The sequence below is a fragment of the Monodelphis domestica genome, chromosome X (genome assembly GCF_027887165.1).
Source record: "Monodelphis domestica isolate mMonDom1 chromosome X, mMonDom1.pri, whole genome shotgun sequence".
NCBI classification, from domain to species: Eukaryota; Metazoa; Chordata; class Mammalia; order Didelphimorphia; family Didelphidae; genus Monodelphis; species Monodelphis domestica.
The window spans coordinates 26358264-26375027 of NC_077235.1; the positions used below are offsets into that span (position 1 = coordinate 26358264).

Here is a 16764-nt window from a genome sequence, read left to right on the forward strand (position 1 = left end):
AACAACTAAGCTAGAAATAGAGGAGAGATACCCAAAAGACAAGGTATAAAAAAGGAGCGCATGGACCTGAAAGTCATGACTTAAAAAAGAGCAACAGCCATCATATTTCAAGGAATTGTAAGTTATAACTGCCCAGTACTCTTAAAACCAGAGGGCAAATTAGAAATTGAAAAGAATCCACTGGTTACCTCCTGAAAGAAACCCCCAAATGAAAACTCACAGGAATATTGTAACTAAAATCTAGAGCTCACAGGTCAAAGAAAAAAATCATGCAAGTAGCCAGAAAGAAAGAATTAAAGAACTTGAGAGGACACAGATAGGATCCCTGTGGATTTGAAGATTCCCTCTTCCCCACTCAGTTGGATCAGAAACTGGTTAATAGGCAACCAAATATAAGGGTTATCTCTTCCTGCACCTGCTCTCTGCACAGACTTAGCAGTCACCAGCCCCAAGGAGCAGAGAGCTTAGAATATGATATTTCAGAGAGCAAAAGATCTAGTCGCAAAACAACAGCAACTCATCCAGCAAAATGGACCTTGAACAGTGTAGGACTTCTAAACATTAATTTACAAAAAGACAAGAGCCAAATAGAAAATCTACATACAAACACAGGAGTCAATGGAAGCATAAAAGGTAATTAAGGAACCACAGAAAATGTACAGTGATGTCCCTTTTCCAGTACTCTCTGATTAGAAGATTTTGACCTCAGAGTAAGAGACAGTTCTTCTGGATGCTAGGAGTAACCATACTGGCATTTAGAATGGCTGCCCAGCTCATGTGCACTTTTTACCTAGGTCTGCCTAGCTCATTTAATTACTTCACCACCCAAGAGACTTCTTATTTACAGATAAACAAAGAACAGGTCCTACCCCACCAGTCCTTATGAAAGGCAAACGTTCTGGACAGAAGAAGAGAGAACTTCACCTATGTCATCCTCAGGGAGCTACAGCCCCTAAAATCAAATGCTTTAGCTTTAACATCAATTTTGTTTTGGGGGCAGAAAAGGAGTACACATTAATATTAACTTTCCACAAGGGTTTCAAGCCTAGAGAGGATGATTGTGCCTCCAGTATTAATAAGAAAGGAATAAGGTTAGAGGGGAAGATAAATTCATTTTTGGACTTACTGAGTTTAAGATATCAAGGGATTAGCTGTGAATTGGAGGAAAGATATGGCATGATAACTAGCAGGAATAGCTGCATCAAATGAGAGTTTTTTGAGGATGAGGGAATCATGGGTGGGTTTGTAAGCAGTAGACAAGGAGATATCGAAGATAAGTACAAGAGATGGCATGAAGTGTGATGCTTTTCATGTAAAGATTTTTCTTTGGCAAGAAGGACCACATTTTCTTGTGAGATGGGTGCAGAAGATAATGGCTGAAGACATCTGAAGGACGTGAGATGAGTAAGAGGGAAAAAGAGGAAGCTCATTATTTTTTCAGTAAAATATGAGTTGAAGTTCTCTGCTGAGAGGGTAGGAGTAGGGAAAGCCATGGGAGATTTGAGGAGGGAAGAAAAGGTTTGGAAGAGCCTCCATAGTGGACTCAACACTAATTTACTCCAGCTTTGTCCAGCAGCAGGAGAACGAATGAATACAGAGCCTAGTAGTAATGATCTAAGGCTGAAGCTTGGCAGGGAAGAACCTCAGTAGGTAAGGGAACACAGGGCCTAAGACGGGGAAGAGACGAGTGTAGCCAGTATAAGAGTAGTGGCCTGGGAAAGAACTAAGGACTGAAGGGATTGAAGGTCACAATGGGGACAAAGAAAAGGATTTGTGGTTGCAAGGCAGAGAGAGGCGGAATGAGAATAGATTGTTCAGAAAAGAGGATTTCAGAGTTCATGAACGTGAAAGTTGAGTTTAATTGAAATTTTGTTTATACTGAGTTTTAAATATACCTTCCTGTTAACACTAACTTTTTAACCTAATTCTTCCCTCTATAGCAACAAAGAAAATAGCTAATTTCTCTTCAAAAGGACAGTCCTTCAGATGTTTAAAAACAATGCTTGTGTTCCCAAGTTTCTTTTCACCAGATTAAATGACCCTCGGTTTTTTCTTTCAATAAATCTTCATGCCATGGTTTCTCTCTCTCAGCACCTGTTGTTTCTCTGCACACAGCGGGCACCTAATAAGTGTTTATTCAGTTCATTTCCTTTGGACATTATAGTTCTTTTCATGTTCTCTAAGGTCAGATTCTATTTCAAGAGTTCAAGTATGGGCTTGGCACCGAATGGTCCAAACATGAGGATAATTAAGTTTGGAGAAATTCTTCACCAGTCAGCTATAGGTCTTGGCTTCTTAACTTGGAGATGGATTAAAATTTTTTTAACAATCATGTTTCAATATAATTTATTTCCTTTGGGACAAAAGGAATTTTTGACAGTGGTTCAGACAAGAGATAAGACCTGAACCAGAGACATAAAAGTAGGAATGGAAAGGAAGAAATAAATTTGAGAAATGTGTGGAGGTGGATTTGATAGGACTTGACAGGTGATTGGCCATTAGGGTAAGGGAGAAGAAGGAACCAAAGACTCTCTGTGTCTGGGAAAATTAGCAGAAAAAGAGATGTCAGAAGGAAGCTATGGTAGGTAGGCTATTATTTATTGAGTGAAATGGAATGATTTCCATTTTGGACAAATTGAACTTGAGGGACCAACAAGATATCCGGATGATGAAGAAGTTCAGCAAACAGTAGGAAATTCAGGAGAAAGGGCAGTTCATAAGGCCAAGTTGAGGGAGTCATCCAGATAGATATGGTCTTTGAAGTCATGAGAATGGATGAGATTGCCTCTTTGGCAAGAGTGATGAAAGAAAAGAGGGCCTGACAAGTTAATAATGGGGAATGTGAAGAAGAGCTTAGGGGAAGAGAGGAGTTGCTTTGACAAGGAAGGAAACCTTTCTCAGAGCATTCCAGAAGAAGAAAGGTTGAATTAAGACACAGAAAAATTTGGAAACAAGTTGAGGGAAGCCAGTTGCCTCAGAGCAACAGGTTGTTTGCAAAGTGAGAGGAACAGGATTAGTCTCTTGAGGAGAATTGTGGAAAGGATGATTATTAGCATGGATTTGCAAAGCCCCCAGCAAGATTGGCAAGCACTTGGGAATGACACTTGGGAAAATGAGAGGAAAAAGACAAAAGTTTTAGATTGGTAAAGGGAGAATAATGGTAGATCAAGGTGTCATACAGGATTCTGAGGTGCTGGGGAGCATAGCATGTCTTCAAAACTTTGGGGTTGCCATTAAATAGGAAACTAAGTGAAGCCAAAACTGGGGTGGTTAAGATAATAGGGCAGTGTTGAGTAACTGGACGTCCTGGAGGAAATGGAAGAACAGGTTCAGTAGAAGAGAGGGAAATGATGTGGTCAGAGAGGAAATTTTGGAGAATTTAAGATGTTGAAGGTAAAGTAATGACAAGACAGAGGTTCCTCTGTGCTGGTGAGTAACCAAAGTACAGTAGTGGCACTGGTCAAAAATTTGTGGCCCTTGTGTTGGATAGGCCACCAATGTTTGTGTGTGTCCAAGTTATGGTGGGGAGTGGTGGAAAAGAGCAGGCCAGGGCTATGGGAAGGTGGCTATTGTTCCCATTTAAATAATGCAAAAGATCAATATAGACGTTATTTATTTCTCTCAGCAGTCTTTCAGATTGTAATGTTTTTCTATGATTATTTCAGGGAGCAATGGCTGCTACATACTCAGCACTGAATCACAAGACCTTTCAGCCAGTCTTGGAGCCTGTCGCTGCTTCGAGTTTAGCTCAACGGAGGAGCATGAAAAAGCTAACATCCACAGACTTGTAAGATTGCCAAACTGGAGGAAGGGAAAATCTGAGGAATGGCTCTCTCTTCTCTCTGCCTAATCAATGATCAAAGGCATATATATAGTTTTCTGCTACACTACTTGAAAATTCTGTATAAGTCCTTTTTGTAGAAAACAATTTTTAAAAACCACCACAGGTCCACAAAATTCATACAATGTTGTTTCACGGCAGTGTCTGTGTGTTTTAAGTTAAACATACAGGGTATGTTGAGACCCTAAAGAAATCCAGCAAACTGACTTCTCAGAAGTTTGTTTCAGCTGTGGATATTTTATTATTGGTTTCTCTGGTTTCGTAAAGAATGGTTTGGGGTGACCATTTCCATTGACCAGGTTGCACATAAAGAAGTATGATGCCAAGCAGTATCAGTATTTTTTTAAACCTCAAGCCCTGCTAGAAAATTTGGTGTCTATTTTAAACAAGTGTAGAAACTTATCATCTTCCCTCATCAGTGAACTTTTTAATTCTCTGTAGCTGCTGAAGTATAAACTTGGCAATTTGGTGCCGGTGCAAACTGCATTAGTGCTAGTGTGAGAACTCACAGTCTTCCTGGTGCCAAGGCCTCACTCTAAGGATTGACTAAGACAAGACATGCTACTTAACTCTGCATGTTATCTAGTCAAGTCAAGTCACTGAATGACTTTATCTAGATAGAAGGGAGTCCATCAGACATCTATAAAGTTTAAATCTAATTGGGAGCTTTCTGAGAAAACCAGAGACTTTTCCCCACCACTCTTTTGCCAAATGGTGTAACATATTAAATAGGATTCACCCTTTGAGAATCTGAGTCTAGTGGTGGCACTGACTTGGTTACATGTCACTCTTTCAACTCAATCAGCCAGCTTGAATCATTACCTGCCCCCTTTAACACATGAATCACACTGCTGTTTTTTCTGACTGCCTTGTGCTTTGGATTGCAGTATGCCATGGTAATCTCCTCTGAAATGAATGGTAACATAACTGACATTTTAGTGTAATATGCCTGTGCACTTTGCACAAGTGATATAGTGTGCATTTCAGTAAATTTTAGAAAATATTACATAATAGTTTAAATTCATTAAGATGAATAGCATTTGAAATAGAAGCATTAATGGTCAGCATCTAAATTTGAGCACATTTTAAAATCAGACTTCATCAAAAAGCCAAACTGGTCTGAGGTCATTGAATTTATGATTCAGAACCACTTCTGTAGTGGGTATTGTTTTCTCAGTGATGGACTCTCTAAGAAAAATGAAAAAAAAATGAAATGAAACATTTTTAAGGTGATGCCGTAACTACTATTACTACTGGCAGAAGGAACTCATGAATGTAAACTGGAAGATATTCAGATTTTGCTTTGTGAATATCTGTGAACTACTTGTGTGTGCTAGGAGTACTGTTTGCTGTGTGTGTTAATTTTATTCAGCTGAGAGCAGGAAATTTACTTCTGCGTGCAGAAATATGCCATTTAGGTTGGGAGAGTTGGAGGCTTGATATTTAATAAAGGAAAACATATTCTTTTCATTATATAAATGATATATGCCCAGTGCACCAAGTTCTGTTTCTTGGGTGTGTTGTGTGAAAGTTTGTATCTCTTATTTTGAATTGTCTATTTGAAATACTTGAAAGACATTAAAGAGCATCTAATGCCACATGGAATACATCATTTAGAAACAGCTATACTGGTGTCTTATCTGGTGGCTTTTTCTGTCCCACTTTGGCTTTTTCTTCTCTCATTTTTTTTATCGTTATTGGAAGTGTTTGCATGTGACAACAATCTGTTCATATCTCCCACCTTATTACCCACCTTGTCATCATCTTACTTGTCCTGTTAGGTCATTGTCCTATCGAAATTGAGATCAAATGTTCGAAAGTATAGCTTCGGTGTTGGATTTGGGGAATTTTTAAAGATCCTTTTTTTTATGCGTATTTCTCTAGAAATGAAATTGGGAAAGGAAATGGAAGCAATCCTAAAACTTGCCAATTTCCCACCAGCAATGTTTTGTTTTAAAACGAAAAGAAAAAAAATGGGCTTTTTATGGAATTTATTTCATATCCAGAAGGACTATGTCATACAATCGTGCTATTTATAAAGTACCCAGTCGGTATTAGACAAAGGGATTCTTCATCTAACGTGATCCCTCCAGTCGACCCTTTGTAAGGAGCACATAGATAACCTGTTAGATGTGCCACTTTCTGGTGGTTGAATTACCAAAAGTTTCCTTGTGAATTCAGACATGCTAGTCTAACAGTTTGAGGTCTGACCTGTGATGTCAGTGAATGTAGAACTCATTTTGTAGAAGGAATGCCTAGTAGGTCTGTCATTTCCCTTCTACAAATACGAATTGACAGAAGACATACGAGTGGCAAGGGTTGGACAGGACATGGGTTTTTTGTTGAACTAATCTTCACATTCTACAAAATTCATTGTGTTCCTCTCGTGATCTCTTTTGTTATCTCTTTGATATATTCACTTTTTGTGAGATTTTCCTTCAAGTGAACAAAAATGGAGTTCTTGACAGTATTTAATGACAGTTAAGTTTTGCATTATTGGAGTGGGAAAGGGGTTATGTAGAGGAGACATTTAATTTATCTTTCTCAAACCGAGAAGACCAGTTTTGCTCAAAACAACTATCTTTAAGTCCTAAAGCACATCTTACCATGAGAAAACTCAGGAAAATATTTACAAGTTAAGATATATGTAAGTCTAGTGCTGGTGGTAGTAATTTTGTGAGGGGGAAAATGACTTTTGTCTTTCTGTGAAGATTAAGCTTCAGCCTATTTTTTAGACCCAGAAATGCTTATGCATTGAATTCATATACTTTCTTATGGTTGGTATCAAAACAGTGTGGAACATTTTCCACAATAAAAATGTAGATTTGATAGCAGCTTTCCTCCAGGGAGCCCGAAGAGCTTTCACATATATAAGTATTCCCCAGTCTAAAAAAACACAGGCTGTGTTCCCAAAGTTCATTTGTAAGATAGTTGAAGATTCAAATCCATTTTTCATCAACACGACTTTAACCTATGATGTAGTACTAGAGTACTGGTCTTGAGTTCTACATTCTGGGGGCAGAGGGCCATATGATAAAGGAAAAAAGGCAAAAGAAAAGAGTCCTCCCCCTTTCCCCTTCCCTGCCCCTCAGTCTCCCTTTCTGGTTACAGACTAAGTACTAGGCAAAACATTTTGAAATGGGCAAAGATTACCTTTGTCATCTACTTCCTCTGTCTGCACTTCTTCTCTACTGATGTTCTCATATGATCTGATGTTTCCCCAGGGAGACCACTGCCTCAGCCTACCTTCTCCCTACCCTCCAAAGTTCCAAGATACAAAGTTTTCTGCCTCCCATCTCCTCAGTCAAAATGACCATTCTCTCAGTGCAACAAGTATTGGGAAGAATGTGATCTTATTTGAATGAATTCACATGAATGTTTGAGTAACTAACAGAGGAATTTTTTTTTAAATGATAAAAACTTATTAGATCACTTAACTCTAGTGAAAATGAAAAAAATATTGATTGAGAAGGGGGAGCCATTTTTCAGTGTGATGGGTTACCCCACAGAGGTAGGCCAGCCCTGCCTGGGAGTTTGTCCCCCAGTCATCTTCCCTAAAGTGCTTTGGTTTTTCTCAGCTTCATCCCTTCTTATGCTCTTGAACCTAAGGATTATTTAAAAGCTTTTCTGTGATAGGAGAAATGTAAGTTGAAGCAGGTCTGCCTTCCAATTCCTTTCAAAGCTTTCCTGCAAGATTGACCTTCTTTTTACAAACAGGCCTGAGAGGTCAAGTTTCCAGAAGTGCTTTTTAAACTTTAGTGTTTTAAGTGTGGACTGTCCTGTTATTATTTTGAGTCCAGTGCTCTGTCCACTAAGCTATTCTTTTGGTCTTGGAGATCCTCTCATGACATTACTTTTTCAGTAAGTTTTCAAGCAATACTAAACCTAGGTGGGCCAACTACCATTAAATGCTTTGAAAAATGCATTCTAAATTTCAGTTGATTCGTGCATTTACAGAATAACTATATATAATCGTGATTATATATTGTATATAATTAAATATCACATTTAATTATATAGTATATGTATACGTGTGTGTGTGTGTGTGTGTGTGTGTGTGTGTGTGTGTGTGTGTGTGTGTAGTGGTACTTGCCATCCCTTGCAGGGGAATGTTAGCAACCCACACCATACATTTGAGGATGTGCTGTGTCTGGTTTTGGTGTTGTTAATATATTTTATTGAAGTGCATTATGTAACTAAAAAATCAAGTGCTGATGCTAAACAACATCACGTGACTTTGGTCCCCTCAATTCCATTGGGTTACTAATCCATGTGGATATTCTATAGAAAGTATCATTAAAGAAGCAGTGTTTCCTGAATGTAGATGAAATTCTACCTTATATGTTTTATTATATATAATTTTACCTTTTTCCTATAGTTGAAAGAAAATACAGTTGAAAACAAACAATCCCCTAAAAGTTACGTTTTCTTACATCATATATGCAAGGTGTCACCTCCGAGTTTACTGAAGAGCAAAGCAGTTTTTAAAAATATTTCTGTAATGCCCTATTTAGGGTTATTCACAAAACTTGTCAACCCCAAGAGGCAGACACATAGGCAAAAAACCATACAGATCAGGCTTATTTTGGATACTGGGGTTCTTTCCTTCTAGTTGTCTAATTACATAAACTAATTTACTATTTGAAGACATTAAGGAGCTAATTGTGAGATGCCATGCTAGTAGGCATTGTACTAACTGCTAACGTGTATTAACATCTTAAAATCAAGTATTTGTCACATACTATGACCTTTTAAATGTAATGGCCTCTTTCTACCCTCCTATGTCGGTATGATTTAGATTGTTTTCTGAATATTTGAATCCTTTCTCTTAAGTCATCCTCCTAAGTTAACGTGTGCTTAAAAAAAAATGTTCAACGGAAGTGTAAGTTTCATGCATTGTGTGACATCTAATTGCTTTTAAACCTCAGGAATTCGCCCGAAAGTCGATGAAAACAATTCTCCCCAGAAACAAGTTGTAAGGATGTCACATGCACTATCTTTCCCCTTGAGTGAAATGTTTTCATGCTGACTTTTCCAAAACAAAAAGGGATTTTGAGCTAAATTCCACAGAGTCCAAAAGTTTAAGGAGAATATGTTCTTTGCCAGAGGAAGCCCTCTGTTCTCCTTGTGTTTGGTAGGCTCTCTGGGCACATTTGTTCCGTGAGGATCTCTCTGTTGCTTTCTTGACATTTCTCAAGCACTTTGGCATTCTTGCACTGATACTCTGATTAGACTAAAGTATTGTACTGGCATGTTCTTACTGCAATTCTCAGTACGGAAAAGGGCATTAAGTGGAAGTTGTATGCAATTTAATGTACATGCTATGGTACTTAAAAACTGCTATGGAATAAAGGGTCCCCAGTGTTTAGCTATTGTAGTTCTTAATTCCTTCTATAAATATATGGTGGAGTTTATATCATATTTATTTTGCTTAATTTTTCAATGTTTTCTTTAAAGCACTGTACATGTTAACATTCAAGTTTGCATTGTACTACATTCTTCTCCTTGTCAGGCTGAATCCATAGTGCATTTTACAGTATGTCATTCCTTGTGCAGTGCTGCTGAGAAACAGCTCTCACTTTGAATCTACAACATGCCAAAGACAACATAGAAATTGTATTTATTTTTGTTCTTGTTGAAACTCTGTGATCTACAATTTTGGAGATACCATGTTCAATTACTGGCATTCTCTGGGTACTAGAATAAAAAGGCTGCAACTTTATAATACCTTATAATTGACCACACTTGATCATTTATGGGTATATGGGTATCAAACTTTGAGACTACTGTTTTTATTAACCTCGTACTGCTCACTGGATGATTCTTCAACCTTTACCCTGTGCTCAGAATCCCCTTGTGAAAGTGTTTCAGAATATAGCTATTTACTTCTGGTTTTTTGAGACTTGCTCCTCTTAGGACATTCCACTGATTTCTTTTTATTTATAAAGTGAGAAAACTCAAGTTATTAGAAATATGAGAGCACAGGAAATGTTTAGGACTCAGGTGGGGGCCATCAGGATGACTTCATGTTGGAGAGCCAATCTTCTTTCCTAGGGTAAATACTAATCGAGGTGAGGCAGAGGCATTGGTTCATAGTCATTAATGCTTTGAATCAAATATTGTCATAGAAATCGAGCATTTCTTGAGGACTACATGACTAGTCAGTGAAAAATGAGCATTGCATTAGTTAGAATCTGTGACCTCAGTGTGAGCACGCTCTCTAGTGGGGCAGATGTTTGGCCTTCTTATCCTATACTGTTCTTCATGCCCTCCCATAAATCCTCTGTGAAGGCTATGCCCAATGTACTGTGGACCTTCCTCTGGATCCTTTAATAGTCCATGGGCACCAGTGCAATACTCAGACTGTACATAACTTATTCTTGATTTGACCCCTGTTTTGATTATACATTTTCTGGATGATGGATTTTTTGCCCCCAGAGTGTATGAGTCATTGTTGATAATGTGCTGCAGCCTTCTCACACCCACCATGTCTTTTCCATTGCCCTTTGGATGACCCATAATTTTGATTCTTTTGGATGTTGTGGTGCCCTGTGATCTGCAGTTATATATAAGGAATTCCCAGAGAATGAAGAAGGTCCTCTATATTAAAGTGGTCATCGTTCCTTCCCCCTATACACCCAACCCCTCCAAAAAAAAAATTAAAACACCAGAAAATCCAGTTACAAGTATTTGTGGTTATGTATTCCGCTTACATTTCTCTCAGCTCGGTTCAAGGTAAACAGCAGTTCCTGGAAAAAGGCATAAGGTCTGCCATGTTTATTTGGGTTTTTCCCCTTCATCACAGAGAGAGACTCATCATCCTTTTCTCTCTTTACTGTCAAAAGTGCACTGAAAGCAGTCGTTATGAGAAGGTAACAATTTAAATAAAATGTCCAATTACATCATGTTTAGTTAAATACTTCCCCCTATTTTTATTCTAAAATGGGTATGGGAAAATGAAATATCTACCAGTTTGGCCTTTTGGTTGGGCTGGATCATAGCCATTCATTCAAATGTCTCTGCCCTCCTCTGTTGCTTTTTCATCCTCAGCCTCTAGCCCCAGCTCTGCTTCTCTTTCCATCCCTTTTTAATGACTTCTTTGGCTTTTCTCCCGATGACCTGCCTTGGCACCTCCCTATGGTAGAAGCAGTGCCACTCTGTCCTACTCTCCCACTACATGCACACGCACATGCACATGCACACACATGCTGAAAGATGACAAGAGGAAAGCAGGCCTGTTTCTGTTTCTCTTTGTTCTCTTCACATGTTCCTCTGTTTCCAAGCCAGACATGCCCTTGGCCAGTGTACCTGTGGGACATATAAGCTGCCAGGGAGGGACAGGGAGCAACTGTAAAAGGAATTTTTGATTTCTTATTCCTCACAAAAGAGGAATGGGAAGACAATGTATGAAAATTTCCCATCTACCCCCTATTCAGGAGGTGGACTAAGGTAGGGTAACCACAGCTCTGGGACATTCACATTTCAGTTTCATAGCCAGTGAAGAATTTGGAACATCAGTGGACTGATCTTTTAGGGGATCTCTTTCATACCTCTCCATGCTATAAAGGTCCCTCAATTCTCAGCTACCTTTGCAAAAGCAGAAGAGAAAACTACTTGGCAAACCACTGAAGTAGCTTCCTCTGATGCTGGGACAAAAGGAGCCTCAGAGGCTTCATGAGTTCCAGGAAATTGTTTTTCTGCACAATGAATTGATCCCCCACCACTGCCACCCCCAACCATGGGTGGCCACTGTGTTCCTTCAGCTCTAAGATCATTTTAATTAGCAACAGCAGCAGGTTTGACTCATTTCCCATTCTATTAGGAAATCAATCTAGGCAGGGGGGAGAAAAAGGACCATAAGGGCAGTAGCTCTAGCATGGCATTAAGCTCCCGTAGCTTCCCCAGGAGGAATAATGAAGGTACCTTAGGTCTATAGATAGATACATGGTTTTGTCACTCCCCTCTCACCGCTGGAGGTAACGATATGGGTAGGGAGAGTTGATTTCTTCTGTTTTACAGAGGAGGAATCTGAGGCTTGGGGAGGTATGGTGACTTCCCTGAGGTCTCCCTGCCAATTAGTTCCAGGACCAGGATCAGAGCCTGTGCTGCTAGACTCTTCCTGATGAAAAGAAACCAGAGTCAAAGGCCTTGCCTTAAAGGATGGGTTACCACAAATGCCTGTGGTTTAAGAGAGGGCAGGAAGTTGTAGCCAGAGCATTCCCTTGCCCTGCTCTGGCCAGCTGCAGGTGCCTGCCAAGCAGCGGTCGGTCTGTGGTTTGTAATTCCGCCCCACCATTCCTAAGCTAGTGTACGTGATTTCCCCCCCTCTGTTCTGGATTGTTCACTAACCCCCTGTGGCAGATTTGGTCCTGTCCAAGCTGCTACATTGCATGTTGACTGCCTTCTTAGTTGGGAGATGGCTAGAAACGAAGAGACGAAAACAACAGCCACATCCATCTTGCTCCCCAAGGCTTCATATTAGTAAGTTTGTCCCAAAGTAAGTTCAATTAAAGCTGTCCCAGAGGAGGTCTTGGTTGTCCCCAGTCATAGATATTACCTGAGGCAACAACTGTTTCAAATGAAAGATAATGAGGGTTTCTGGGCTTTCCTGGGAACTGCCTTTGGCATCCTGTGTTCCTCTCACCCCCACTACACCAAGCCCATCCTGCTGCTGCCAAGGCACAGTTCATTGTATAAACAGAGGCTGAGCAGAGATTGAGTTCTGTAGGGCCAGCCTTGCCATGGGCGACACTGCCAACTCCCATTGGGACAAGGTGGGCCATGAGACCAACACGGATTGATGGCAGAGAGGCAGGGCCAGCAGGCTCAGATTGTCAGACACAGCTAGGTGAGATTTAGGCTCTGCGAGCCTTAGAACAGCAAGTCTTTGCTAAGTCAAGTATGCCACCTGGCAGTGATTTGAAGGAACTGTTGCTTTCTGTGGATTACTTTATTTGAGTAAACACAGCCTAGTATAGTGGCAAAGACACTGGCGAAGTGGCGTGTATATCCCTGCTCTGCCTCTTACTAGCCATGTGACTTAAGCAAATTACCCAACCTCTTTTGACCTCAGTTTTCTCTCCTGTAAAATGTGAATAATAATAGCTTCTTATAAATAGATGTGTGATCCTGGGCAAGTGGCACAGCCTTGTATGTATAATTGGTTTCCTTGGCTTTGAAGTGAAGCTGCTAATACTTGCATTGCCTCCTGGACACAGCTTTTGTAAGGAAGTGCTTTGTAAACCTTTAAGTAACATTGAAATGTGATCTGTTATTAATTGTCATTAATACTGAGACGCCATATGATGCAGTGGATCGAGTGCCATGCTCAAAGCCAGGAAGACCTGGGCTTGAATGCCAGTGCTGATACCTTTGAGCAGTGTGACCCTGGGCAAGTCACTTAACCTCTGTCTCAAGTACTTAAGCACAGATTGCACGAGGGGAAAAGTTTGTACACTGGGAGTTCCCTGTGCAGGTAATATCATAAAGGAAAGGTTAGTCCTAATGAAAGACTTTTTCTTGGACAGTGCATATCTAGTTCTACCCTCTGGTTGAAAAATGGAGTGTGGAAAGCATTCTCAGCCATATTGCCTCTGGAGAGAGAGTGTATGGTATAATGGCAAGAGTGCTGAACATGGGAGTTAAACCTGGGTTTGAATCCCAGCTTTGACACATATGAGCTGACTAATGTTGAGCAGTTATCTTAGCCTCCCCAAATCACATGACATTGGATTTGGAAGGGACCTGTACTCAAATAAGCGTCGTCTCTAACCGAATCCCCTCTAAGCAGCAGTCCTCCAATTTTTGCCCAAAGACCTCTTGGGAAGTTATCTCTTCCAGAGCAGGCCATTCCACTTTGGGACAGCTCAGAAGGTTAAGGTTTTCCTGGCATCTAGACTGTTAAGCAGTCTATCTATGCCTTTTTCCAAATCCTTGATAAAAATGGTAAAACCGCATTGAGTCAAGCATAGATCCCTGGGGCACACCTCTTTAGACTTCCTTCCAAGTTGGCACTCAACCATTGATTGACTCCTCTTTGGGTCCAACCATCCATCTAGTTCCAGAATCACCTAACTGTCTGACAGGACAGCATGAGAAAGATCAAATCGTGTCTGAAATCAAGTCAACTATATAATATAGCATTCCCTAACATATGAACTCTGTCAGAAAAGGAAATGAGGTTGGCCTAGCATGCGCTATTCTTGACAAAGTTGTTGGTCCTTTGTGATCACTGTTTCCTTTTCTAGATGTTCATTAACCATCGCTTTAATGACACATTATAGGATTTTGCCAGGAATTCATCTAGCTTATGAGCTATAATTACTGTTTTGACAGTGGATGCATTTGTTTGTCTTTTCCAGTTCTATAGAACCTCTCTCTTTCTCTGTGTTCTTCCAAAGTTCACTGCTGAGGGCTCAGCTTTCTCATCTGCCAGTTTTTCTAGTCCTCTGGGATGTAGTTCATCCTGGCCCGAGGACTTCAAATAACAAGGACAGCATGGTTCTTTTATTTTTTTCCCATTTTGACTTGGGTGTCAACTGTCTCTGTAATTTTTGCTTGGTCCTTTCCATTCCAAACATTAGTCCTCATAAATTGAAATCGAAAATAGAAGATCAAGGAGAGAAAAAACAAACTTGGCCCTCTCTGTCATCAAATATCCCACTTGAGGATCCTGCATAGTGGCTGTCTCTTCTCCTTGATTCTCCTGTTTCCCCCAAATACTTTGGAAAGCCCCCTTTTGTTGGCTTTACCTTCCTTGCTAAACTCTAACTTCAGCACTCCTGACACTTCTCTTCCTCACTTGAGATTTCCCCATCAACTTTTAAAATATATATTGTTAACTGTGTTTCAGTTTAATCATCTTCCTTTTATAATCCTGCATATTTTATTCTATACATTTAAAAACATTATTCAGAGAAGATGGGGAGAGGTCTATAGGATTCTTTTTTTTAAAACCTTTATCTTGTCTTGGAATCAGTGTTAAAATATTGATTCCAAGGGAGAGAAGTGGTAAGGGCTAGGCAACTGGAGGTAAGAGACTTGCCCAGGGTCATGCAGCTAGGAAGTATCTGAGGCCAGATTTGAACTCAAGGCCTCCCATTTCTAGACATAGATTTCTACCCACTGAACCATCTAGCTGCCCCCCGTAGGATTCTGTCTAAGGGATCCAGGATTCAAAAAAGGCATAGAAGCCCTGCGATAGACAGTTTCTGCTTTTCATCATCAAATTGTGTCTTTTCATTTCCATTCTTGAGAACACCATCCCTCCCAGGCTGGCTTAACCTGTAGTGTTTCATTCCATGGGATCCTACATTGCCTTTCTCAGGATTCCTTGAACGCTGCACTCCTCATAGGGTACATTTCAGAGCATGCCCAGTTTCCCTCCTCTCTCACAAAGAAAAGAATGGCAACTTCCCCACAAAGTTCCCAACATTTTTTCACAACAACCACTTCTATCATTTCTGTTTCAGTAGCCTCAATTTCCAAATCTGTAAAATGATGTTTAACAAACTTGGCACATATTTACTGTGAGGTTCATGAGCTTTAAAATGGTGCCAAAAGGTAAAATGCTCATTACCTGAAAAGAACCACATTTCCTATGACCAGAAGTGAGTCCATGTCCTCCAAAGACCACTTGGGGTCAGGCCCTGGGCATCTCCCCCTTGGGGACAGCAGACTCCCCATTCTCTGTAACTTGTGGCTGTGTCAGAGGTCCTGACTGTGGGCGCCCTCCCTGCTATCTGATCTCTGACCCATTTCTTCACTCATCACCAGGCTCTTGAAGCCATCATCCTTGTGCTGGGTTGCCATAGGGATGTAGCATCTGTATTCTGCCTTCCTTCAGCAGCACTTCCTTCCAGACACAGTGGTGAAGGCAGAGCCAGCTCACCCTCCAGAGTTGTGTCTAAGGATTGCAGTGTCTGCGGACAAAATTACCCTTGTGCCCTAGGAAAATAAGGCACTTTATTCCCTGTCACATTATTCATTTGCCAAGGACAGCCTCTTCTGCCCTCTAGTTATTAGTCATCTCCATTTTCTTCTCATTCTTCAGTGCTCGGCACCAGAAATGATGGCATAGGGAGTCATTCCCTGCCCTTAGCACCGAGCCACTTAACAGAGACGCCAGGGTGAGGCTGGCTTGGGGAGCTAGGATTTGCTGTGACGCATCATTTAGTTATTTTTTAAAATTTATTTTGGATTCAACGGTGATCTTCAGCCCCATGAATTGGGACAGTACAGAACCACTTTCTGAGATGACACTGCCAGGGATGGTGGGAGCTCAGCCACCAGCTGAAAGGCAGGCCTCTGTCACAGAAGAAAGCTCTCCCCACTGTCCACAGCAAACACACCACCAGGTGTGCCTGGGAACCCTGTACTTTACATAGAGTAAGGCCAGTAGAATGTAAGCTCTGACACGTAGGGGCCTTTTCATTCTTTGTCATTGTAATACCAGCACCTAGTACCTACCAGAGTGCTTTACACATAATGAATTCTTGATAACTGTCTGTTGGCAGCATAGCCCAGTGGAAATAGAACTGGATTGAGAGCTTCGGGACATGGGTTCAAATCCTGCCTGGGGCCCATTAACTACCTGAGTGACTTTGAGCAGGTTACTTAAACTGTTGGATCTCAGTTTCCTTATCTGCCAAATGAGGTTGGACAGGATGACTTCCAAAGGCTCCTTCAAGCTCCATATCTAGGATTCTGCTAATTAAATTCATTGGCCACTGACCTAGCACGTGGCTTCTCTTGTTTAAAGACATTGTCTTCTAACTGCTGCTCGTCACTCTCCTCTGATCATCTCTTTTGTTGAAGCTCTACTTTTTCTGTTCTGAGTGTGCCTTGGTGAGCACCGCCGTTGTGATTGTCTATTTTTGACACCCTTTCCTTCATTATTCGTTACCAATATTCCACACAGCCTG

At 40.6% G+C, this 16764-nt stretch overlaps 1 protein-coding gene across 6 annotated transcripts in view; it reads left to right on the top strand.

Moving 5' to 3' along the window:
* The window catches only part of RPS6KA6 (ribosomal protein S6 kinase A6), a 113521-nt gene extending 103945 nt beyond the window's left edge, over positions 1-9576 (top strand). For all 6 annotated transcript variants that reach the window (XM_056809168.1, XM_007507395.3, XM_056809167.1 and 3 more), the window contains one exon: positions 3666-9576. In XM_056809168.1, the coding sequence (XP_056665146.1) occupies positions 3666-3791 (126 nt within the window). In that variant the 3' untranslated portion in view covers positions 3792-9576. The remainder of the gene's footprint in view (positions 1-3665) is intronic.
* Positions 9577-16764: the final 7188 nt, after the last annotated feature.